The sequence below is a fragment of the Chiloscyllium plagiosum genome, unplaced genomic scaffold (genome assembly GCF_037043375.1).
Source record: "Chiloscyllium plagiosum isolate Xiang-an unplaced genomic scaffold, Cpla_swu_hap1 HiC_scaffold_42, whole genome shotgun sequence".
NCBI lineage: Eukaryota > Metazoa > Chordata > Chondrichthyes > Orectolobiformes > Hemiscylliidae > Chiloscyllium > Chiloscyllium plagiosum.
Genome location: NW_028270180.1, coordinates 25007193 through 25033502, shown reverse-complemented (window position 1 = coordinate 25033502; position 26310 = coordinate 25007193). Strand labels below are relative to the sequence as shown.

Sequence of the window (26310 nt, the reverse complement as noted above, 5' to 3'; positions counted from 1 at the left end):
TGAAATTTCGAATACCTCTGTTTCCCTTCAATCCTGAGCTATTTACAATAAGCTCTGATTTAGTTTTCTCAGATCCAAAGTGGATATGTCACACTGATCCACAATAGAACATAGAAAAGTACAGCACAGAACAGGCCCTTCAGCCCACGATGTTGTGCCGAGGATTATTCCTAATCTAAAATAACTTAACCTACACACCCCTCAACTCACTGCTCTCCATGTGCATGTCCAGCAGTCACTTAAATGTCCTTAATGACTCTGCTTCCTCTACCACCACTGGCAACGCATTCCATGAATTCACAACTCTCTGCATAAAGAATTTACTTCTGACATCTCCTCTATACCTTCCCCCTAATATCTTAAAACTATGACCCCTCATACAGTCAATCCTGCCCTGGGAAAAAAGTCTCTGGTTATTGACTCTATTCATGCCTCTCATTACTTTGTATACCTCGATCAGGTCACCTCTCTTCCTCCTTCTCTCCAGAGTTTAGTCAACCTCTCTTCATAAGACAGGCCCTCCAGTCCAGGCAGCATCCTGGTAAACCTTCTTTGCACCCTCTCCAAAGCCTCTGTATCTTTCTTATAAGAGCGCAATCAGAACTGGACACAATATTCCAAGTGTGGTCTCACCAGGGTCTTGTAAAGCTGCACAGCAAAGCCTGCAATAGCCCTCAATACTGTCAACGGCACATCCAACCTTTGTATCATCAGCAAATTTATTAACGCACCCCTCAACCTCCTCATCCAAATTATTTGTAAAAACTACAAAGAGCAGCGGATCACCAGGGTCTTGTAAAGCTGCACAGCAAAACCTCACGGCTCTTAAACTCGATCCCCATGTTAATGAAAGCCAAAACACCATATTGCTTTCTTAACAACCCTATCCACTTGGGTGGCAACTTTGAGGGATCTATGTTCTTGAACACCAAGATCCCTCTGTTCCCCCACACTGCCAAGAATCCTGTCTTTAATCCTATATTCAGCATTCAAGTTCGACTTCCAAAATGCATCACTTCGCATTTATCCAGGTTGAACTCCATCTGCCATTTCTCAGCCCAGTTCTGCTTCCTGTCTACGTCACGCTGCAGCCTGCAACAGCCCTCGATACTATCAACGGCACATCTAACCTTTGTGTCATCTGCAAATTTACTAACGCACCCCTCAACCTCCTCATCCAAGTCATTTATAAAAACTACAAACAGCAGAGGCCCAAGAACAGAGCCCTGCGGGACACTACTCACCACTGACCTCTTGGCAGAATACTTTCCATCTACAACCACTCTCTGCCTTCTGTCAGCCAACCAATTCTGAATCCAGATAGCCAAATCTCCCAGTATCTCATCCTTCCTGACTTTATGAATGAACCTACCATGGGGAACCCTATCAAATGTCTTGCTGAAGTCCATATACACCACAACCACTGCTTGATCTTTGTCGACCTGTCTTGTCACCTCCTCAAAGAACTCAATAAGATTTGTGAGGCAAGACCTGCCCCTCACAAAGCCAAGATGACTGCCTTTAATTACACTATGCTTTTCCAAATAGTCATAAATCCTATCCCTCAGAATTCTTTCCAAACCCTTGCTAACTACAGACATAAGACTGACTGGTCTGTAATTGCCAGGAATTTCCCTATTCCCCTTCTTGAAAAGAGGAACAACATTCGCCTCCCTCCAATCTTCCGGTACGACTCCCTGGGACAGTGAGGAGGCAAAGATCTTCACCAGCAGCTTAGCCACCTCCTTTCTCACTTCCCAGAGCAGCCTGGGGTAAATCTTAATGTTATCAATCTTAATGTTTGCCAAAATTTCCAGCACATCAACTTCATCAATCTTGATCTGTTCAAGCCTGGATCCCAGCTCCTCAAAGTTCTCATTCACAAGGTCCCTTTCCTTAGTGAAAACCGAAGCAAAAAACTCATTTAGGGCTTTCCCTATTTGCTCAGTCTCCACGCACAAGTTCCGTACGCTATCCCTACAATCAATTCCACATTTGGCCAGCCACTTAATTAATGTTCCCTATTGTTCCCAGTGTCCTCCCTCCCAAGTTGATATGGTTTGTAAATTCAAATACTAATCTCCATTCCATCATTTATATCAATAATATTACCTACTTCCCCAATAACTCCCTCAGCCCTCCCTCCCCCACAGATGGGGCAAATACTCATGATTCATCTCAGCTGCAAACACAGTGAGCCCTTAATGTGACTGTCTCTACTACTCTCTTTTCCCTGCAAGCCTCTCTGATCTTCTCCTATGCTGGACGGTCCACTATAGTGATGACTTTGCTGAAATGCGCTGTTATCTGCTCTGCACCTCCCAATAGTGATGCAGCTGAGGACAAGGACTCAGCAATGCTAGGCTGTAATTATACATCCCTATGTGTTGTGCAGTGTTGGGTGTGCAATTGGGTGACACCATGCCATTGAAACATTACCTATAAAATCCGCTTAAAACATGCAGCTGGAATGCTGGTTCTTCATTTCTGCTCCACCTCATTTGAATCAAACACTGAATTTCTAAGTTCTGAGGAAGGGTCACTGGATCCGAAACGTTAACTCTGATTTCTCTGCACAGATGCTGCCAGACCTGCTGAGCTTTTCCTGCACCTTCTGTATTTGCTACTGAATTTCTAAGAATGGGCCAAGAGTTAGAGTGCAGTACTGGTTATAGAGACCAAAGAGTTGATAATCAAGAGAGTAGTTCAAAACCATAAATGTTAACCAGAATCAAAGGACAGTAATGGTATAGTGGCAATATTACTACTCCAGTAATCGAGAACTTCGGGCGAATATGGTAATATGAGTTTTAATCCCACTGTGGCACATAGTGAAGTCTGAATTTAATTAAAAACCTGGATTGTAAAGTGAAAGACAGATTGTCATAAAATCCCATTCGGTTCTAAATGTCCCTTAGGGAATGAAATCTGCTGTATTTAGGTGAGCTGAGCTACATGTTATTCCAAATCAATAGCAATGGGGTTGAAAATTAATGGTCCTCTGAAACAGCCTGGCATGCTACTCAGTTCCAGGACCATCAGGAATGGACAATAAATACTGGCCGAGCCAGAGGCGTCCACATCCCATGTACAAACAAAATAATTTGTGAGCTGTGTTTCTGGTTTGCTACTGTTTTAGCAAGTATTGATACTACAAGTCAATTGTTGCTGGATTTTAATAATCAGCTGCTGGCTTGGTAATTCACCCAGAATTCTTTGCAGCATTAAAGAAATCCATGCTTTTACCTGGATAATTCTGCATCATCATTGGCGCCACTCCTCGAAATCCTGGGTGTGGGGTTTCATATGGTTTCCCATACGGATAACCATGGACGTATGGCATGTAAGATGGGTGCTGAACCATGGAGGAGGACACAGGAATGTGAAGTCCTGATCTGGGATCTTTCCCAACAGATCGGCACTCTTCCAGAGAGGTCGAACGGGATTCCAAGCACATGCTGTCTTTGCTTTCCTCTTTTACTGCTATCTCTTTGCTTCTTAGTCGCGAGGAGCTTTCTTCTTTGAATTTCCGGTCCCGCTCTGCCTCCTTCCACCGTTCCTCTTCTGCCTTTTGTTGCTCCGAGTACTTATTCGGATAGACGTAAGACCACAGCCTGCTTTCAGATTCCTGAAAAACACAACACTCAGTGATTCCATTCAGTCCCAATGACACTAACAAGTGCAATCAGGTGGAAGTGCCAAGACCCTGCTGGACTCGGTCAATCGTGTGAAACAAACAGCTATGGAATGGCAGGTGCTTCTTATTGGCATCTGTAGAGATGAAAAGTTGCTCAGCTTCCCCACAAAGCCAATGTGCAACTTCACAGAATCCCAGACTATATGTTAGCAGAATATGCTGCTGCTTAAGGGTTTAATATAAGCATGTATCTGAACACCCAATGTTTTGAGATGGTGACAGCAAAGTGAGGCAGTTTGGCTTTTCTTTAACGCAGCCAATAGAAGCCTTCCTAATTAGGAAAACAATGACTGGGGCAAGTGAGTAATTTGTTGGGACTGACCGCTTTGATACACAGCACATTCATTCCTATAATCCTCCACAAAGTCAGTTCCCTCTCTCAATCATCTCTCACAGTAAAATACGCAGCTGGAGCTGGGAAAGAGCGCAGTTCCTTTGACTGTTCTACCAGATGCCTCCTGTAATTCCGATAGTAGCCTGCACTGAGAAAAGCTGCGAGCTGGCTTGACTGCTGTTAGAAACTACCACTTGATCCTGTGAAGCACTGTCCACTCTTTATCAGGCCAGTTAAGCAGCAAGGAGACAGTGTAATTCAGAAAGCAGGTCTGCACAATAAGACAAAGTCCCATTAGAAGAGAAGATACAGGTCCCAAATATGGGCAGATTCCGATCACGGCTGTATTCCCACAAAATATGATTTTGTTGAAGAAAAAAATAGGAATTGATCCCGATAGAAGGGGAAAATGTGAAGGGGTGTGTAGGGAGTCTTGGGAGAGATGGAGTTTCTACAAACTACTTTCACCTTCCCACTATGACCAGGAACCGGTTTCGGATGGCAGGTAGCAATCAGGCACCCCAGCTGTACCTGCAGTGGGATTGGTGACTCCTGAACCACTTGACCTTTATGAACCTCAAGCAGAGACAGTGGGCGAGGGTACTGTTGAACAAAAATCTTTTATAAGGGTTAAGGACTTAGCCAGGGTACTTCTCTTTTGAGAGCGTCTTGCCTTCCTCCACCAGCCAGTCCCAACATTAACTGTTGCAGCATACTGGAAACTGTGGAGACATTTACCATTCAAATGACTCTTATGGGGAGGAGCTCCTCTGTTGGAAATAAGATCAGGTTCAACATAGGAACATAGCTTTTCTGTACCATTTCAGGAAGGCTGTGGACAGTGTACACTTTCTCCTTGAAAGTAGCACTTTGGGAAAATAATGTTTCCATTTTGCTCTGTGGGATAACTACTTCACAATTAAGCTACTTCACATTTCTAAGGAGAATGGCTGCTCCCCTCTGTTCCTGCACTTTATCCACAACTTAAGTGCGATTAAATACACCTAAGATAGTGTCAAATAATAAATATGTTGGTGAGGCAGTGAATGTAGTTGCAAAACGTCAGACAGCCCTTCAAAACAGTACACTGTCCAGAAAAATATCTCAAGTGGACCTATTCACAGCTGGTTAAGGAAGGTGTCCCTGAGCATAGAAAACTCCACCCTGAAGTGTCCTGTGACACAAACTTCCTGCAGCATCCCCAAGATCAGGGGAGCTGAAAGGCAGTTGGGCGGGTTGTTCCAGATTTCTTACATTCTGAGTATAGTTCAATTTTATTTCTACTCCCAGGGTCTGTTCAATATTACTGATGTTAGATATCAGTGTCTAATGAACTGCAATTCTTACACTTCTGTCAGAAGCTGCCTGTCAGCAGAAAACTTAAACCTAATGCTCACTTCCAAACAGGCTTTTTGGTTGAAGGGCAATGATAGCTTTTCTTGTTACATGTCCCTTCTGCTCTTTAATACAGCCCTTTGTAATTTTAATGAAGACCTCTACAAGCTGGTAGCCGAAGCAATGGAGCAATGTTTGCGCTGCTAGTCTCTTTCCTCCATCCCATTCCTGAAGTAATTAACTAATCTTCAGAATAAGGCACTAACTCTGACCTAGTCGAGCATGGAGATAAGCCCCAGCCAGTCCTTACTGCACTCAATGCTCTGCATTTCTGCTTTTCATTGGAAGCAGAATCCCAGCTACTTCCGTTGACCTGAATTAGGATATTGTTAATCCTGACTGTCCCCTGTACCACTACCCTGGCTGAAATCCACATCGGCTGACAGAACCCAGTTTGGTCTGGTTTAGTGAGGGAATGCTCACTAACATTCAAGGAAAATCTCAATATCGTTAAAGAGAGCATGTAATATGGTCAAATGATAGCTTTATTACCTAAACTCATGCATATTAGATTAGATTACTTACAGTGTGGAAACAGGCCCTTCGGCCCAACAAGTCCACACCAACCCGCAACCCACCCATACCCCTACATTTACCCCTTCACCTAACACTATGGGCAATTTAGCATGGCCAATTCACCTGACCTGCACATCTTTGGACTGAGGGAGGAAACCGGAGCACCCGGAGGAAACCCACGCAGCCACGGGGAGAACGTGCAAACTCCACACAGACAGTCGCCTGAGGCGGGAATTGAACCCGGGTCTCTGGCGCTGTGAGGCAGCGGTGCTGACCACTGCTGCCTCAGGGTTTTTAAATTAGTGCATAGTTAAATTAAAAGCACGATTTTTAACAATAAATATGAAGCTCAACATCAACACCACGTGTCATCTCATAACATTTATCACAGCTTATATGCAAATACTTATTTAAGAAAGGATTAAATTTACAGCAGGACCATTGCATAATTGTTGGAATTGAATATTAAATATAACCCTGCTCTTAGTTGAGTTGTATACCAGGGTGAAACACAGATTATTTTTGGGAATAGTGTTGCTCCATTAATCACCATCGTCCCATGTGCAAAATCTCAACCCCTGTAGCAGGACAGAACAGGCTTTGGAAGACGCTGGAGATGGCTATTTGAGTCTGACCAACTGAAAAGCATGGTGATGAAATTAAGTCGACGTTGCATGTGAAGCCTGACAGTATGCAGGAGGCAGATTCAATCCAGGCCCTCAAAAGAAAATTGAATAATTATTGGAAGGGAAAATAATTTGCAAGGGAATTGAAGAGCTAGTTGTGTTTGCAAGCATGGACACAATGGGTGAAAAAGCCTCCTCCTTAACTGTTTGACAATTCTAACGTACCTGTATTGACATAAAAGTCACCACTTTGCATTCTCTTTCAAAGGCATTCTCAATATGGCTTTGGTTAAGGTAAAGATACACTCAACGGGCTATCATAAAATGTAAACCTGATAGATCAATCTAACAGAATGAATTTCATCTTGCACCACTCTCCAGTTTGTATGCTGCATACTTAGATAAATGCATCTCTTTCCCTGAGTATTTCGAGGTGTCCTCCTTACAGCTCTCCAGTGAGTTTCTATTGTCCCAGTGCATTCCATTCACTGCTCTCCAACTGTGCAATTTTAGATGAACACAATGCTGAAATCTAATTCAATTCTGGGTAGATTGTTGGTGGCTGGCTCTAAGTGCAGCATTGCGATTTCTAAACATTCTACATCACAGTGAAGACATGAATAAAAGTGAAAATTCATCATGTGGAATCCCTGATGCATCAAAAAATCAAATGCTGACACATACATACAGTTCTAAGGGTATAATGAACAGAGTGCTTTCCACCACAGACAGGATTATAACTCACAAACACAGAATATGCTTTAGGATTTGCCAAATGGGCTACTGGGAGCGGCCTCTCACCTCTCTCCAGGAATGAATTAGCTGGCATCTCGAAAATCCCTTTAGTGATGAAGAATTAAAGTCACTGCCATGTCTCGGCACAAGATGCAATGAACTGCAGTACTGAGTAAATGAGCTAGGATCAGGTTCTATCTCTGTAATCTGCTATAAATACAAAAACAGATAGATTACACGCCACCGTGTAGCAGTCAGGAGTCTGCAAACCAAGGTTTGCTATATACAATATGGGCGTTCTTTTTTTAAAGAAGCATGGGATTATATAGAGGACTTTTCCCTTTAAGGCTACAATCACATCACATTTTCCATCTGTGCTTTATTTAAAGCTTCCTACTTAGTGGACCTTGAAGGGCTTTCTATAAATCCGCTTACACGGTAACACAAACTCACAAAAATGTGTTATGCACCGAGTCCACCAGGTGGGAAACAGACGAGGTATGTGAGCAAGTCTGAGGGACAGCGGTAGTAAAATGCACAGCAGATACCCCAAGACAAATCTGTAAGGAAAATGCTGCTAATGGTGATCACTGTCAAGTTAATTTGAGGACAACATCCATCCTCAAAGTTTGAAATGTCATTGGCTGCTTTTTCCTTCTCCTACCTCCAATCCCACCATCAAATTGGGAAAAATTGTCAATCCAATGTAAAGCATTTCAAAGAATCTCAATTGTTGCCATGTCTCGGTATAAGATTGCATCTGAACATGGCTCAGTGGTTGTCCCTCAATTCTGACAGGAGATTTTAGGTTCAAGTACATGACAGAGACTTGAACCCGTATTTTAGGTTGCCTCTCAGGGCTGTACTGAGGAAATTCCCATCTTTTGTAGGAGACATGAAACCCAAGGCCCGGCCCATCCGCTCAGATAGAAGGAAAAGATCCCACATCCGCTATCAAAGAAGACCACCCTATCCTCCTGGACGATATTTATTTTCAACGACTATCCCTAGAATATTGGCTCAATATCACATGGCTATTTGAAGGACATTATACGTACACTGCAGACTACAGTATTTCCTATGTGATCACACTTCCAAAGTACCTGACTACTGTGAAGCACTTTGGGATTACCATCGTAGGTCAGGTTCTGACTGCTAACAATCTCTCTCCATGATTTGGATACTTTTTAACATTAATTTGTGGGTGTGGACGTTGCTGGCTGGCCAGCAGTTATTGCCTGGCCAAAGTTGCCCTTGAGAAGGTGGGGGTGAGCTACCTTTTTGAATCGTTGCAGTCCACCTGCTGTGCGTTGACCCACATACCCTTAGGGAGGGAATTCCAAGCTTCTGACCCAGTGACACTGAAGGAACAGTGATATATTTCCAAGTCAGGATGGTAAGTGGCTTGAAGGTGGTGGCATTCCCATACATTTGTTATCATTAGATTAGTAATCAAATCTAATTAGCCTCCTAGATGGAAGTGGGTTTGGAAGGTGCTGTCTGAGGTCTTGGGTGAACTTCTGTAGTGCATCTAGGAGATAGTACACTGCTGCTGAGTGTTGGTGGTGGAGGGAGTGGGTATTTGTGGATTTAGTGCCAGTCAAGCGGGCTGCTTTGTCCTCGATACTGTCAAGCTTCTTGAGTGCTGTTGGAGCTGCACCCATCCAGGCAAGTGGGAAGTAGTCCATCACACTCCTGACCTATGCCTTATAGATGATGGAGGGGCTTTGGGGAGTCAGTAGGTGAGTTACTTGCCGCAATATTCCTGGCCTCTGACCTGCTCTTGTAGTCAGTGTGTTTGTGTGGCAAGTCCAGTTGAGTTTCTGTTTGATGGTAACCCCCAGGATGTTGGTAGTGGGGGATTCAATGATGGTGATACCACTGAATGTCATGGGGCAATGGTTAAATTGTCTCTTATTGGGTGGGGTTCATAACGTGGCATATGTGTGGCAGGTAACTTGCCACTTGTCAGCCCAAGCCTGGATACTGTCCAGATCTTGTCACATTTGAACATGGACTGCTTCAGTATCTGAGGAATTGCAAATGGTGCTGAGCATTGTGCAATCATTGGTGAATACCTTCACCTTATGTTGGAGGGAGGGTCATTAATGAAGCAGCTAAAGATAGTTGGGCCTAAGACAGTACTGAGGAACTCCTGCAGAGATGGGGCAACAACTGGCTGGGTTGAATTTGTTCTGCTTTTTGCGTATGGGACAAAGCTGGGTAATTTTCCACATTGTCGGGTGAATGCCAGTGTTGTGACTGTACTGGACTCCCCAGCTAGGGGAGCAGCAGGTTCTGGAGCACAAGACTTCAGTCCTATTGCCGGAATGTTGTCAAGGTCCATAGCTTTGCAGTATCCAGTGTCTCCAATCATTTCTTCATATCTCGTGGTGTGAATGGAATTGGCTGAGACTGACACCTGTAACATTGGGGACCACTGGAGGAGGCCGAGATGGATCATCCACTCGGCACTTCTGGCTGAAGATTGCTGTGCATGCTTCAGCCTTATCTTTTGCACTGATGTGCTGGGCTCTTCCATCATTAGGATGGGGATGTTTGTGGAGCCTCCTACTCCAGTGCATTGTTCAACTGTGCTACCATTAATGACTAGATGTGGCAGGACTGCAGAGGTTAGATCTGATCTGTTGGCTGTGGGATCATTTGCTGCTTATGCTGTTTGGCATGCAAGCACTTAAGCAGGTTGACATCTCATTTTTAGGCAAGACTAATGCTACTACTGGCATGCCTCCCTGCACTGTCCATTGAACCAGGCTTGATGGTATTGGGCGAGCGGGGGATATATGAGGTCACACAATGTACAATCCTTCCGCTATTGATGGCCCACAACATCTTATGGATGCCTGGTCTTGAGTTGCTAGATCTGTTCTTTCCCATTTAGCATGGTGATAGCGCCACCCAACACAATGGAGATTTTTCTCAATGTGAAGTTGGGACTGTGCGGTGGTCACTGTTATGGATGCTTTCATGGACAGATGTATCTGCAGCCAGCTTATTGATAAGGATGAGGTCAAGTATGTTTTCCTTCTTGTTGGTTCCCTCACCATTTACCCTTTAGGACCAGACTAGTTCCATCAGTAGTAGTGCTGCTGAACCACTCCTAGCAGTGGATATTGAAATCCTCTGCCCAGAGTAGATTTTACCACCTCCAGTGCTTCCTCCAAGTGTTGTTCAACATTGAGGAGAACTGATTCATCAGCCGAGAGAGGGCTATATGCAGTAACCAGGTGGTTTCCTTTTCCGGTGCCTAGCTCGATGCCAGGTGATCCATCTGGTTGCATTTCTTTTGAGACTTCGTAGTGACTGGTACACTGAATGGCTTGCCAGGCCATTTCAGAGGGCAACTGACAGTCAACCACATTGCTGTGAGTCTGTCGTCAGATGTAGGCCAGACTCGGTGAAGATGGCAGATTTCCTTTCCTGAAGGACATTAGTGAACCAGACGGGTTTATCCAACAATGGTTTCATGGTCATCAGTAGATTCTTAATTCCAGAGTTTTTTTAAATTCAAATTCCACCATCCGCCATGGTGGGGGGGGGGGATTCGAACCCGGGTCTGCAGAACAGTGTCTAGTGATAACAACACTAGGCCATTGCCTCCCTGCATATGAGGGCCAATGTAAGATTTCCAAATTTGCTGATGAACTGACCTGGGTGGAAATGTAAATTGTGAGCAGGATGTCAGGAAGTTTCAGGAGGTCTTGGACAGACTAAGTGAATGAGTTAGAACATGGCAGATAGAACCTAATGGAAGGAAGTATGAAATTATTCACCTTGCGAAAGAATACAAAGGTACAATGTTTACTAAATGATAAGGGGCTTAGAAGTGCCTGTGTCCAAAGGGATTTGGATATCCTTGTTCAAATAAAAGTTAGCTTGTAAGTTCAGCAATCAATTAGAAAGGTAAATTATGTTGGCCTTCATTGTAAAGAGATTTGACTGAGAAGTAATGATTTCTTGCTGCAGTTGTAGAGTTCTTGGGTGAGACCTATTCTTGGGTACTATGTATAGTTTTGGTCTCCTGATCTCCTGCCATGGAGGGAGCTCTTGGTATGTGTCTTGATATTAAGTCCAGGTTTACCTTTAAACATTTTTCTTTTACCTCTATTACTATATAGGTCATTTTTGGTTGGTTTTTAAAAGTTTCTGAATTTTCTAGCTCATTACTAATCTTTGTCACATGTATGTTTTTTTTTCTTTCAATTTGATGCTATCTTTAACCTACATAGTTAAAAATGGTTGGCTTATCCCATTCCTAGAATCCTTTCTCCTCACTGGGATATATCTTTGTTGTGAGTCATGAACTCCTTTCTTATTTGTCTGCCATTGCTCCTAATCCTTCCTTCTTGCTAAACCCCTTTCCCAGTCCACTCCAGTTGGCTCTGTCCTCAATCCTTTGTAATTATCCTTATTTAAGGTTAGCACAGTTGTTTCCAACCCAATCTTCTCCCTTTCAAACTGAAAGCTAAATTCCACCTTGTTATGATCACTATTTCCTGGGGAATCTTCTGGTCCGACATAACTTATTAAACCTGCCTCATCAAACATTACCAGCTCCAAAAATAGTTTGATACCTGGCTGGATCCACAACTTATTATTCTGGGCTACTATTCTAAATAACATTCTATGAGTTCTTCTTCATGGTTACTTCTACCAATCCGATTTTCCCAATCTACAGGAAGATTCTTAAAATTGTAGCATTGTATATCAGAGGGAATTGCAATTCTGTATGTGGAAGAGAACTTTGAGTGAGGCCACAGGTGCAATCCATTGTGAACTCAATGATGGAAGATCATCCAATAGAGCAGCCAACCAAGACTGGAGCATGCAGTTGGCAGGAAAACACAGATTAAACAACATTTAAAAGGTTAGAGGGAAGTCACGTTTCAGACCTCATAAAGAAGTGACTAACCTTTTCTTCTGAATTTACTCATGTGGCTTAATTGTAAGATCCACCTGATTAGAAAGGGCTTCAGCCAACTCTCCCAAGAGTACTGGAAGTTGTGCTTTAAATGGTAATGGACAAGGTGCTCTCTTACAAAAAATATAAATAATGTTCTCTTCACATCCCTGGAACAAACACATGTTGAGGTTGAGGGGAGAGCTAATTTCCAAGTGCATGCTCTAGCAGAGAACACTGGGGCCATCTAATTATGGGGCCATCTGAGTTAAGCTGATGTCACAGACACCTCAAAACTGAAATTATGGATAGTAATCAGAGATTTTCTTGTGTAAAAACTCTGGGATCCATACTGCCACCTAACGGACACCTTCTAAATACTTGGAAATGCATGGTAAAATAGGGCAAAATCAGCATGGTTTCATCAAGGGAGGTCATGCTTGACAAATCTGTTAGAATTCTTTGAGGAGTTAACAAGTAGGTTAGACCAAGGAGAGCCAATGGATGTTGTCTATCTATCTGGACTTCCAGAAGGCCTTTGATAAAGTGCCGCGCAGGAGTTTGCTGAGTAAGATAAGGACCCATGGTGTTGGAGGCCAGCTACTAGCGTGGATAGAAGCTTGGCTGTCTCACAGAAAGCAGAGAGTGGTATAAAAGGGACCTTCTCAGGATGGCAGCCGGAGACAAGTGGTGTTTCACAAGGGTCGGTGTTGGGACCACAACTTTTCACTGTAAACATTAACGATCTAGAGGAAGGAACTGAGGGCGTTCTGGCTAGTTTTGCAGGTAACACCAAGATGGGTAGAGGGGCAGGTAATACTGAGCAGAAAGATTTAAACAGGTTGGGAGAGTAGGCAAAGAAATGGCGGGTGAAATACAACGTGTGGAAGTGTAAGGATATGCACTTTTGTAGGAAGAGAATAGAAGCATGGATTGTTTTCTAAATGGGGAGAAAATTCAGAAGTCTGAAGTGCAAAAGAACTTGGGAGTCCTAGTTCATGATTCTCTTAAGTTGAGTTGGTAGTTTGGAAGGCAAATACAATGGTGTCATTCATCTCAAGAGGACTAGAATATAAAAGCAGGGATGTTCTTCTAGGGCTTTATAAATGTGTTCTGACCAGAGCCTTAGGGTACTGAGAGCAATTTTGGGCCCCATACCGCAGGAAAGATGTATTGGCCAGAGAAGATTCACGAGACTGATCCCAGGAATGAAAGGCTTAACACATGAGGAAAGTTTGAGGACTCTGCGACTATATTCAATGGAGTTTCGAAGGGTAAGGGGTGGGGGGGGTAATGAATGGCCTGGACAGAGTGGATGTTGGGAAGATACTTCTGCTGGCAGGGGAGATTAGGATGCAGGGAGCACATCCTTAGAGTAAGGGGAAGACCTTTTAGAATAGAGTTAAGGAGAAACTCCTTCAGCCAGAGAGTGCGGAATCTTTGGAATTCATTGCCACCTCCAGTAATCTGGAGGTCAGATTACTGAGTATATTTAAAACAGAGATTTAAGTGCCAAGGAGATAAAAGGTTACAGGGAGAAAGCAGGAAAATGGGGTTGAGAAACCTATCAGCCATAACTGAATGGAGGAGCAGACTCAATGGGCCGAATGGCCTAATTTCTGCTCCTGTATCTTATGGTCTTACAGACATTACCCTCCAGATGGAGGGTCAAATCAGTGATCTTGCTGTTGTAGCAGCAGTAAATTTAAAACTGTGTTGAAGGGAAACTCGAAGGTCCTCCCCTCTTAACACAGCCAGAAGGTGAACTGGCCCACTTTGTTTTATACAGAAACAAAATGGAGACAGACCATTGACTGAACCAGAGTCTCCCTTTTGCTCAGGAGTAAAGCCATCATTGTGGAGATGAAGACCCCCATCCCCTGCTGCCACCCTGGACAAACTTAACATTTTGGGATAAATACTTGACCCATGAGCTCTCAGAGTCATCCCTTCAAACTATTCTGATCTTAGGTAGTAGAGATCTGAGGACAGGGCAAAGAAAATGCAATGCCACCCTCCTAGGACATGGCAATGGCTGTTTGGACATTGATCCCCAGTTCCATTTCACATGATAATGCACTTCTCACCTGACAAGCAAGCAAACACACATTAAAACAAACTGTTTGAAGTAGTTGCTTGGAGAAGAGCTCCTGGGAGCTGCATCAATGCCAGAGCTGCTGCTGTCCAGGAAAGGTGATCCAACCTCAACTGTATTTCATAATTAACTTGACAACTCGCTCAGAACAGGTCAGCTTCTCTGTCACAGGAAATTAAAATTCTTGCCCCTCTGATCCTAAGCAAGACTTTCAGCCAATTAGCAATCGTTCTTGTTTTGAGCAGGCAGCAGTGTTATAATTGCCCACCAAAACATGTGCTTCCTCGGCCCAAGTTTGTCAGACAAAACAGATGCACTTCAGCTTCACTAAAGCATAAGAGAGACTCTGTCAACGCAAACAAACATGGGCAGTGACATGCATGGGACAGCCCACTATACTTTGCAGACAATGCATCCCTTCGTCGAATTTTATTGTTTGCGACAGATGTCTTCTAATGCCATCTAATGTTTTCTTGCAAGTTCAGTCTAACCTAAAACTGGGACTTGTCACAGTGACTGTCTGAAAAAAAAATCAACAGTTTTAATACCACTTAAAATTAATATTGTTGTGAATTTCTCTTCCCCCACAATAGAAGAATAACAAACTTTAAGTTGCCCCATATTGCAACAAGTGAGGCAAGGATTGAGCAATATGTAGATTCATTTTTTCAACAATATTCCTCGCATTTTATGTTAAAAACGATAGATGAGAAACTTTCCTTTAGTGTTCCAAAGAGCAAACGTAACTCACCCTGTGTTCCCAATAAATTACTGCCCTCTCTCGAGGGTGATATTTGGTTATAGCTCGACAGAGGAGGTTTGATTGATGTGTGTAAAATAATGAGAGGTTTGGATAGATTGGACACGGAAAACTAGGAGAGGTCAATTACGAGGGAGAAGGATTAGCGGGGATCTAAGGATGGGCGATAGTCTAGTGGCCTTATTGTTAATATTATTAATCCAGGATCTCAGGGAATGTTCGAGGGACAAAGGTTTGAATCCTGCCACAGCAGATGATGGAATTTGAATTCAATAAAAAGAGTCTATTAAAGAGAATTAAAGAGACGACCATGAATGCATTGTCAATTGTTGGAAAGACCCAACTGGTTCACTAATATCCTTGAGGGAAGGAAATTGCCATCCTTACCTGCTTTGACCTACATGTAACTCCAGACCCACAGCGATGTAGCTGACTATTAACAGGGTAATTAATAAGGGGTAATAATTGCTCCCTAGCCAGCAACACCCACATCCCGAAAGTTTTCACCCTGCAGATGGTGGCTGTCTGGACTTGACTGCCCAGATGAAGGGCTTTTGCCCGAAACGTCGATTTTGCCTGTCCTTGGATGCTGCCTGAATTGCTGTGCTCTTCCAGCACCACTGATCCAGTGCCCAGATTAGTGTTTCAGGCAGAACCCCTCACTGAGAAGGAATCAGGATCTGACTCTGATGCTCAGGTGGGATTAGAAAGGTTGGATCATTCATTCAACTGGTACAGGCACCACAGGATGAATGGCTTCTTTCCACACTGCAATGTTTCTAACATTCCACAGATGCCAATCATTATTCCTGTGACTGTCACACCTCAGTAGCTAATTTTCATGCATTAGCCAGGATCTACATTGCTTCTAATTCTGTTTGCTTCTGCAAGGTGTGTGTGTGTGTGGCTCTGCAACTTCAAAGGAACATGGATGAGGACCATGAACATCACCAGGACGTCCAGGCAAACATCGCAGCATTAGTCCAGTGCAGCCCTCAGCAGTCCAGGCATCTACATATCATCAGCATTAGCCTGAAGTCACTGGGATCAGGAAAGGCTCCATGGTTAAGGATCACTCCTTTGCCACTATCACAGAGTTAATTAAGCAATTAGCACCAACAATGTTTTAATTCCAAAAAACATTCAGCTCAGATTAATTATATTAGAAGTGTGCATTTTCTGTTCATATCTCCATGATTTTCAATTCCACTGATGGGGGGGGTTCAACTTCTAAATAAGGGAGAGCAGATTTCGGGCTGAATTAAGGGAGGTACTTCTTCACCCAAAGGGTTGTGAATCTGTGGAATTCCCCACCCAGTGAAGCAGCTGAGACTATCTCACTGAATGTTTTTAAGGCAAAGAGACACAGTAAAGGAATTAAGGATTATGGTGAGCAGGTGGGTAAGTGGAATGAGTCCATGAACAGATCAGCTGTCTTTTTATTGAATGGTGGAGCAGGCTCGAGAGGCCAGTAGGCCTACTCCTGCTCCTAGTTTTTATGTTTAACACAGAAATTCAGTATAGAATGTTAATAACCTATGTAAAATGTTCAGCTATCAATTTCGATGAAGGAGACAAAGTGAAATTCTACCTTATGGCAATGTCATGGTGAAATCCTTTTCACACTAACTTGCATTTAAAATGTATACAAAGCTCTCTCATTCAATTGTTAAAACAGATAGCAATAAGAGTGTGCCCTGAATATTTCAAACCTGATTCCTAATGGAGAGACATCTAGGTGTTAGCTAAAGTAATAGTAGAATGGCACCACATTCTCAATCCAGAAATGGATAGATCAGTGGGCATTTCAAACGACACAAACCACCCTATGTCATATACTTTCCTTGGAAACGGAGGGGGGAAAGGGGAGGTGGAATCGCAGCTGCAACACTGAAAATCTGAAGATGTTAAGCTAATGCTTAAAGTAGAGACAAAAAAAACTGCAGATGCTGGACTCCAAAGTAGACAAGCCAGAGACAAACCACAGCAAGCCAGGCAGCGCCAGGAAGTGGAGAAGTCAACGTTTCAGGCAGTAACCCTTCTTCAGGACTAGATTTGGGGGTAGAAGGGAGCTATAGGTAAAGGAGGTGGTGTTTTACAGCAGTGGAGCAGGGACTGGGTGAGGTGTGGTGGAGGGCTGTCTGGATGACAGAGGTGGGAAAACTGCTGTTTGAAATAGGAGGACATCTGGAAGGGGAGCGCCTCCACATCAGAGCAGATGTGACGGAGATGGAGGAATTGGGAAAGTGGGATGGAGTTTTTGCAGACTACAGGTGGGAGGAGGTGTAGTCCAGGTAGCTATGGGAGTCTGTGGGTTTACAGTAAATGTTGGTGCGTAAACTGTCTCCGTAGATGGAAACGGAGAGGTCAAGAAAGGTGAGGGAGGTGTCTGAGATAGATCAAGTGAAGTTGAGGGCGGTGTGGAAGTTGTTAGCAAAGTTGATGAACCGCTTCAGTTCAGCCTGGGTGCAGGATGCAGTGACCTATGTAATGGCGGAAGAATTAGCAAACAGTACCAGTGTATAAACTGACAAGGGAATTGTGCGGCAATAGTCGGTTATGATAGCCCTCCACTGCACCTCCTCCATTCCCCATTCCATTGCTCTGAACCACCATACCCCTCCAAACATAATAAAGATAGGGTTCCCCTTGTCCTCACTTCCCACCTCTGCATCCAACATATCATCCTCAATGTGGTCTTCTCTACATCAGTGAGAGCCAATGTAGTCCAGGTGACCATTTCACCAAGCATCTTCACCAGGCCCAAAATGGCTAGCCTGACCTCCCAGTCACCACCCATTTCAATTCCCCCTCCCTCTCCAACATGTTCATCATTGGCCTCCTCCATTGCCATGGTGGATCAGACTGCAAATTGGAGCAACAACACTTTATCATCCACCTGGGAAGCCTACAAGCTGGAGGATTTCACTTTGAGTTCTCCAATTTCAAATAACCTTTCCACCCATTCCCCAACTCCCTTTCCAGTCCCGCTTCCTCCCTTCCATGCCACCTACCGACCCTTCCGTCCAGCTACCAAATGGATTCATCCCTCACATCGATCAACCAGGTCGTACCCACCAGCTGTGTTCACCATCACTATCTCATCATGTGTTACTCTCCCCACCCTACACCCTCCGTTATCTGTAGCTCCCCCTACCCCCACCCCCATATCTAGTCCTGAAGAAGGATTGTACCCGAAACGTTGATTTCTCCACCTGATGTTGCTGGGCTTGCAATGTCTAAAGTATACTTCCATAATCTGAATTTATGCTGAATCAGTTTTTAATTTTATTAAACCAGTGGCACTAAGTCTATTTAACTGAATGAAAAATTTGAATTCTGAGTGAAAGAAATTCCATAGTTTCGAGCCAATGCTCATGCCTAAAAAAAAAGGAAGAACAGTCTTCAGCTGCACTTTATGCAGTTCTTCTGAGAACATTCTGGAATCAGTTTTGAAGTATTTCAATAATCTTCTTCACAGATAATGGAAATTTATTTTTCATATATTTGATCAATGTTTATGACATGGGGGAAGGATATTTGGTCGATGGTGACGAAGCCAGTTCCCTGCAAAAGCAATATAGTTAGCCCCAACTCTCTGACCTTTCCAATGTAGCCTTCAAATATTTTCGCTTCTGATATTTATCCAATTCCCTGGCCCACTCCCTGACTGCTTTGCCTTTTCCCTTAATGTAGCCAGTGACTCGTGTTCTGTATAACAAACACTGGCTATCACAACCAAGTTCAAAAGGATCCATGTCTGCCAACTCTAATCGATTTTGACGCTCAAGGACAATGAGGTTGTTAGACCCTCAATCACTGCCAGGATGGAATCACCTGACACAAAAAGCAACAGTAATACTTTGTGAATTCTTAATAGTTTCAAGGACTTCAGCCTTGATTTACCAACTGGAGTTATTTGAGGGGGAAAGAGATTTTAAAAAAGAAATTACTCTGGATGACTCAACTTTTGCAAGTCCTAGTCGAAATTCAGCTTTATGGCATTCACAGTCACTCACATGATGTCCAGTATGCAACGGTACACAGAATATAATTTGAGAGGACCACCTTTTCAAATAAATTGAAAAATTTATCACCCCAAATTGCAAAAGAGTGGACCTAAGTTTTAAAAACAGGGTTATACAGCACCCAGGGTGACATTAACTAACCAGATCTAAAATACTAGCTCTGATGGTTCTTCTCCCCAAACTTTAAGAGGACTAACTTTAATTTCATTAGAACGAAAGCAAAATACGAAAGATGCTGGAATTTGGATGAATACAGTAAATGCTAGAAACTCATACCTGCAGCATTTGTATTTCCCCCAAAAAAACTTTAGACCACAGTCCTTGCAAACCACAATCAATCTCTAATTGTTTCTACCTTTACTGCAACTTTAAGCTTGAATTTTACCAATCCATTTCTGCCCTGCCATAGTATTGAAAAGCTAATCAAAGTCACAAGTGACATTCTGCAGACTGTGTCAAGGTTAATATCCCCCCTCATCCTTTTCGAAGCACTTGCAGTCTCTGACACAGTTGACCACATTATTTCCCTCCAACAGCTCTCCAGCGGAGTGGGACTGCTTTCCCGTGGTCCCATTCTTCTCCATCCAGCTGCAGCCAAACAATCACTCAGAATAGTTTCCCTATTTTCTCCTACACCCACAACCTCTGGTGTCCACTAAGGATTGATCCATGCCACCTCACACCTGAGTTCCTGATCTAGATGCTGCCCTTCAGTCATATCATTGGTTTTACAGTAAAGTTTTACAACAAAACCTAGTTTTAATCTACCACCACTTTCTCAACTCCTCACTGCTGCAAAGTGATCAGTCTGCTCACCTGAGAGCCACTACTGGATGAGCAAAACCTTCCTCCAATAATGCATGGGATGTCTGAAGCTATTGGTTTCAGCTCCTTCCTAGCTACCGATTCCAACCATCTCCCTGGTGATAGTCAAAGATTAAGCCATGGTGTTCACAACTTTGGTGTCATGTTTGATCCTAAGATGCGTTTCTGACCTCACGTTCATACCAACGTGAATATTCACCATTTTCTCCTTTGCACCATTTCGACCCATTGCGACATTGCCCAATTGTCACTAACTTTCCTCAAGTCATCTGTTGCAAAACCCTCATTCATGCCTTTGTTGCCTCTACAGTGAAATATTCCATAACACTGTTTGCCGGTTCTCTCATTCTGTACCATGGCTTCATGTCATATTTTGTTTTACAATGCTGCCGTGAATTGGCTTTGGGAAATTTCATTATGTTAATGGTGCGACAGAAATTAATGTTGCAGTTTTTGTTGAGTCAAAAGGTTGTGGGAGTAAACTTCACTCCATAACTTAACATTGCAGTGCACGGTTATGGAAATGCTATAGTGTCCACGGGAGCCAAACTTTGAACAATACATTAAAATGTGGCCTTGTGTGTTTATTCAGATGGACATAAAGGAAAGCCATAGTTCTTCTCTTAAAAAGAGGAGTTGTGTGTGTCTTGAGCAACTCTGTGATCATTACCAACAAAAAAGTAGGTTACCTGATCATTTATCTTGTAAGTTTAATTTGGCACTTTGCTGTGTGCAAATCAGTTCAGGTTTGCTTTCAAGATAGCAACGCATTTCAAAACATAATTTATTGGCCATCAAGAACTTTGGGCCATGTTGAGGATGTGATGGGCAATTCATTAATTCAACTTCTTTCCTTATATTTGCATCAGTTTAGTTTGCATTTTAATTCTATGCTATTTGGAACAGAATTCACGAATGACTGGCCATTAAATCAAGCCTGGCAATGCCATTGTGTTGCGGTCAGGTTAGGTGAAGATATAGTTCATGATGACTTTTGAGCTGGAAGCAATGCAGCAAGTTAAATTCATAATTTCTTCAAAATGTACACGGAAGTAACTGTTCTTTTTTTAAAATGTTCGAAAAGGACTGCTAAGAGATCTGCAGATGGCAGAAAGAGAAGATGATGTGTGTAACACAGTAAAACTGGACAGAATGTTGAAGAATGGTTACAGCACCAACTGGAATTGGACAATTCTAGTGTTGCTGCTTTGGGTTTTGTCAGAGCTGACCAGACCATTTGCTGGGATTTATTGAAGAGCAATTTGTGTCACTAAGGCGGTTGCAAACCTAGCTAAGGTTATTGTACAGGTGCATACCATTCTGGTGATGCCCACCTCCAAAAACCTTAGGTAGAATCCAGCTAGTAACGAATGTGACTTAGAGACGGAATCAATTGAGTGGAAATTTGAGATATTCCACACATCAGAGATTATATTAGAGAAAGTTGGAACTGCACTTGTCTGTGGGGAGTGATGCAGGTCTCTGTGGCTTTGTAAGATATATCTTTGTCATATTTAGACTTTAAAGTGAAATTTATCGACTTATGTATCATTTGACTATTAGTTCATATTTAACTTACATGGATTCCAATTCATTTTGATGTAAAAATAGCAGTGAAATTTTGTTGTTAATTCTTCATCTGGGGTGGAGGATAGGTAGGGGAGGGGTATTGACGGTGGCTGTTAGTGTAGAACAACCTGCAAGCTGTATGATTTCAGAATTTGATTCTTACCTGTCTGTACCATAGTGTTGGATCCATTCCTGAGTGTTTGCTGGACTCTAGACTGGGTTTGGTTTCACATAACTCCCTGCCAAGGTGGCTCCCCTCAGTCAATTTCATCTTTAGTCCCTCAGCTTGCTGGGACTGCACCTTGGAGACATCGTCTGCTTTTGCCATAATGGCATATTTCATGGAGTCCGTTGAGTCCTTAGGTTTGTTGGGCACCGGCTTTGCAAGGTCTGTCAGGCTTGGGGCTTTTGACAGTGTGGCTGAGGCAGAAGACTTCTGTTTCCATTCCTCCCTGTCTCGATCTTTAATGCTATGCTCTTGCTTCTTCTCGGTGTCGTTGGTGTTGTGTTTCCCACGATTCTGCTCTTGCCTCTGCTTGTGTTGTTCCTCACAGAGTTTTTCGTATTGCTGCCTGTATGCTGGATTTGTGCTCATTACATGACTGTGGTATCCCTGCTCACTGTACCCATACTGAGGCATATATGCATACTGGCCGTAATAGAGAGGCTGCATGTACATTTGGGGCCTTTGCTGGATCACTGAAGGATGGTGACTTGTAGTGCCCATGTCAATCTTTTTATCATCTGCATTTTCAACTTTGACCCTCACCTCTGCACCCTCCTCCTCTACTTCCTTCTTGATTTTGACCGAATGACTGACTGCTCCTGAACCACTACTGGCACCCCCAGGGCTCGAGTGGGGGTAGTTTGGAGAGTAGTAGGCTTCATAACCTTGATAGTAAGGAGAGTGAGTTTCCTTAGTTAAAGGTGGCTGAGTTCTTGAAGAAGAGGATGAAGAAGAAGAGGAGGTCGACGATGAGGAGGAAAATAATGCTTTCTTGGCACTTTCCTTCGCCATTTGGTCCGGAGATGTTGTTTTGACTTTGGCACCTTCTCCCTTCCCCTCTCCATCTTCTCCTGCATCCGAGATGTCAGAGTAAGCTGGGCTATTGGTCTTGACTGAAGAACTGTCGGCTCCATTCTGTGTCACCACGTGTAAGGGAGTGATGGGTGTTACCAAGCTGCTGCCTTCTAGCCTGCTGGCTGTGCCAATGGAGGGACTCGGGGCATTGTCGGTGAAGCTGTAGATTTTGTCCGCTTCGGCTTTGATACTTGCCAAGCGACTCTCATGTGACTCAGAAGAACCATTTAGGAGGCCCTCCCCTTTGGGAGCAGCATCTGCGGAGGAATCTCGGAAGGGGCTTTTGCCATCCTCAGGCTTTCCTCCTTTCCCCAGTGGCTTGGGACTTGCTGCTTCCTTGGCATCCTTCTTCTTCTTTTCTTTTTTCTTCTTCTCTTTTAAGGGGGTGAGAGCTGGGTTGACTGTTGACGGCTCCCCCATGACAGTTGGCTTGGGTTGAATGGCTTTGAGTGGGGGGCTCTTGGACATCGCTTGGACCACAGTGGTGGCCAGGCTCTGAGCAGGCCCTGGGCCAGATGCAGTAAACCCAGTAGTGGGAAAGCTGTACATCTGCGCAGGCATGGCAGGGACAATGGGCCTGGCTGATTTGGTTTTGAGTGGAAGCTTCTCTGATTTCAAACTGCTTGACTTCTTGGCTTTATCCTTTTCCAAGACTGACTTCTTTTCGCTTGAATCGTCTCCGTCATTGCCTGTATCATCACTTGGGCTGGCCACTGAAGGCCCTTCTTCCGAACACTCAATATTATACATCCCACCAGACTCAGTATCAGCCTCTGAAGAGACTTTCTTTTTACTAGAGCCCTTCCCAGCAATGAGTTTTGCAGCAGGGGAAGGACTATGAGCTTCCATGCTGCCTTCTCTCCTGCCTTTGGGTGTGACTGAGCGAGCAGGGGACATGGAGCCCTTTGCCTGGCAGAATGTGTGAGAGCTGGAAGAGCCATTGCAGCTGCTGGAATCCTGGCTCAGCGATGGGTGTTGGGTGCAGTCCTCACCATCTGAGTTCTTCTCCTCGCTGTCAATATCTCCTTCAAGTTTCCCGTCACTGTCTGTATGCGCATGGGCCTGGTGATAGCGGAGGCCATTAATGTGCTTGTATTTCTTGTTGCAGTTAGGGTGCGGACAATCAATGAGAACGGGTGACGGACAGTTATGCTCGGGCACAGGAGGCTCGCTTTTCATCCCTGTAACCGGAGTCGGGGTTGCAGTTCCGCGTGAATTTGAACGCATCCTCTTCCCTCCTTTTGAGTCCTCAGAACTCGAGGTTACGTCCAAGTCTGGAGCAGGCTTGTTTTTCCTTTTGTTTCCAGCTGACGGGCTTGCCTTGATGTCCTCGACTGTGTTAGTTGGGGTACGTCTGTCCGAGGAGTTCTGGCTGCCCCGACGCCCCTTGCTACTCGTGCATGCCCGGGTTTTGGTGACTACCTTGTTGTCTGGCACGGTGGCGGCCTCAATCACTGGGGCATTTGTAGTAGGCCGGGTCCGTTTCCCCCTACCTCGATTGTTTCCTCTCATTTCGAGGTCACTCGTCGGTGATTCGCAAAATCTAGAGAAGGCACATAACAATCAACGACCACAGTGAGCTAAACAAGAGAACACTGTAGGATTTCTCATTTAAAGAATGTTCACAACCAAGTTTAAGGGATAATGAAAGGGTCGGCACTAATAAAGAGCAGTTCTACTTATGAAACCTAATCACTACATAAGGAAGTGAGGATAATAAATTCATTCAACAATACATTCTAAGATATTAAATACATTCAAAACACAGTGGAAAGGACAATGCTGAGTTAAAGAGTGAACGCAGATAAAACTTTCCTTTAGTAAGTTTTCTGGAAAAAAAGTCAAGGTCTTCAGGCTGTTTCACAGAGTTAAATGAAAAAGGAAGAAAATCAATTAAGGGTAGCTTGGTGGCTCAGTGGTTAGCACTGCTGTCTCACAGCGCCAGGGACCCAGGTTCAATTCTGGCCTCTGGAGACTGTCTGTGTGGAGTTTGCACATTCTCAGGGTGCTCTGGTTTCCTCCCACAGTTCAAAGATGTGCAGGTTAGAGTGAACTGGCCACGCTAAATTGTCCATGGTGTTCGGGGATGTGTGGGTTAGGTGCATTAGTCAGGGAAACTGTACAGTCATAGGGTAGGGGAATGGATCTGGGTGGGATACTCTTCGGAGGGTCAGTGTGGACTTGTTGGGCCAAAATTGCCTATTTCCACATTGTAGGGATTCTATTAGGGAAGGAGTTTACAAGCGCTTTTGGATGTTTTTCAAATTTTTGATGGTATGAAACTTCCAAGGAACTTTCGAGAGTTGATTGGAGTAAACTGTCCTCAGGTAAAGGGATGACTGGCAACTGGGACGCTTTCAAAAGTGAGATCACGAGAGTTCAGAGGCATTATGTTCCTGTAAGAGTGAAAAGTAAGGTTGCTAAGAAGAGGGAACAATGGATGAATAAAAATATTGAGGCTCTGATCAAGGCTAAGGAGTCATTTTGGTAGAAACAATGGCGATCAAGTGAATCTCTTGAAGAGTACAAGGGATGCAAGGAAATCAGGAGGGCAAAAAGGGAATATGAGATAACCTTATCTTCCAAGGCTAAAGATAATCCAAAGAGATTCTACAAATACATGAAGAGCGAAAAAGCAACTAGGAGAAAATAGGGCCCCTTAAAGATCAATGAGGTTGTCTATGTGTAGAACCACAGGAGATGAGAGATAATAAACAAATATTTAGCAGCAGTTTCTACTGTAGAGTAAGAAATGGAGGTTAGGGAACTTGGGGAAAATAAATACGGAGGTCTTGAAGACAGTCCACATTAAGTAAAAGGAAGCACTGCATGTCTTAAAGATCCAAGGTGGATAAATCTTCATGATCTGATCAAATATATCCCAGGGCATTGTGAGAAGTTAGGGAAGAAATTGCGGGAGACCTAAGAGAGATATTTGCATCATTTGCAGCCTTGGGCGAGGTGTCCGAGGACAGGAGGCTGGCTGATGTTAGATATGAGAGTTTGGAGTTCATGGAGGAGATTCTGAGAGATAAGATTTACATACATTTGGGGAGGCAAGGTCTGATTAGGGATAGTCAGCATGGCTTTGTGCATGGGAAGTCATGCCTTACTAACTTGATTGAGGACATAACCAAAAAGATTGAGGAGGACAGAGCAGTAGACATTTTCTACATGGACTAAGCCTTTGACAGGGTTCCATATGGTAAACTAATTAGTAAAGTTAGATCACATGGATTCAGGGAAAGCTTGCCAAATGGATATTAAATTGGCTTGACAGGAGGAGGCAGAAGTTAGTGGTGAACTGGAGGCCTGTAACCAATGGTGTTCTGCAGAGATTGGTGTTGGGTCCACTTTTGTTTGTAATTTATATAAACGATTTGGATGAGAATTTAGGAGGCATGGTTACTAGGTTTGCAGATGACACTAAAATTGGTGGCATTGTCAGCAGTGAAGATTATAAAGGAATCTTGATCAATCAGGCCAATGGGCTGAGCAGTGGCAGATGGAGTTTAATTTGGATATAAATGTGAGGTATTGCATTTTGGAAAAACCAACAAGGGTAAGACTTATACAGTTAATGGTAGAGCCCTGGGTAGCACTGTCAAACAAAGAAACCAAGGAGTTCAGGCATATAGTTCTTTGGAAGTTGCATCACATGTAGACAGGGTGGTTAAGAACATGTTTAGCATGCTTGCCTTCATTGCTTAGACTACTGAGTTTAGGAG

General features: G+C 43.7%; 1 protein-coding gene across 11 annotated transcripts in view; it reads right to left on the bottom strand.

The window, feature by feature from the left end:
* znf609b (zinc finger protein 609b) overlaps positions 1–26310 on the bottom strand; it is a 328373-nt gene that overhangs the window by 32588 nt on the left and 269475 nt on the right. For 7 of the 11 annotated variants that reach the window (XM_087981999.1, XM_087982001.1, XM_087981998.1 and 4 more), the window contains exons 5-7: positions 21665–24125; positions 7370–7513; positions 3247–3628 (exon numbers count right to left, since the gene is read on the bottom strand). In XM_087981999.1, the coding sequence (XP_087838125.1) occupies positions 3247–3628; positions 7370–7513; positions 21665–24125 (2987 nt within the window). The remainder of the gene's footprint in view (positions 1–3246; positions 3629–7369; positions 7514–21664; positions 24126–26310) is intronic. The other 4 variants (XM_087982007.1, XM_087982006.1, XM_087982008.1 and 1 more) reach the window with 2 other exon arrangements.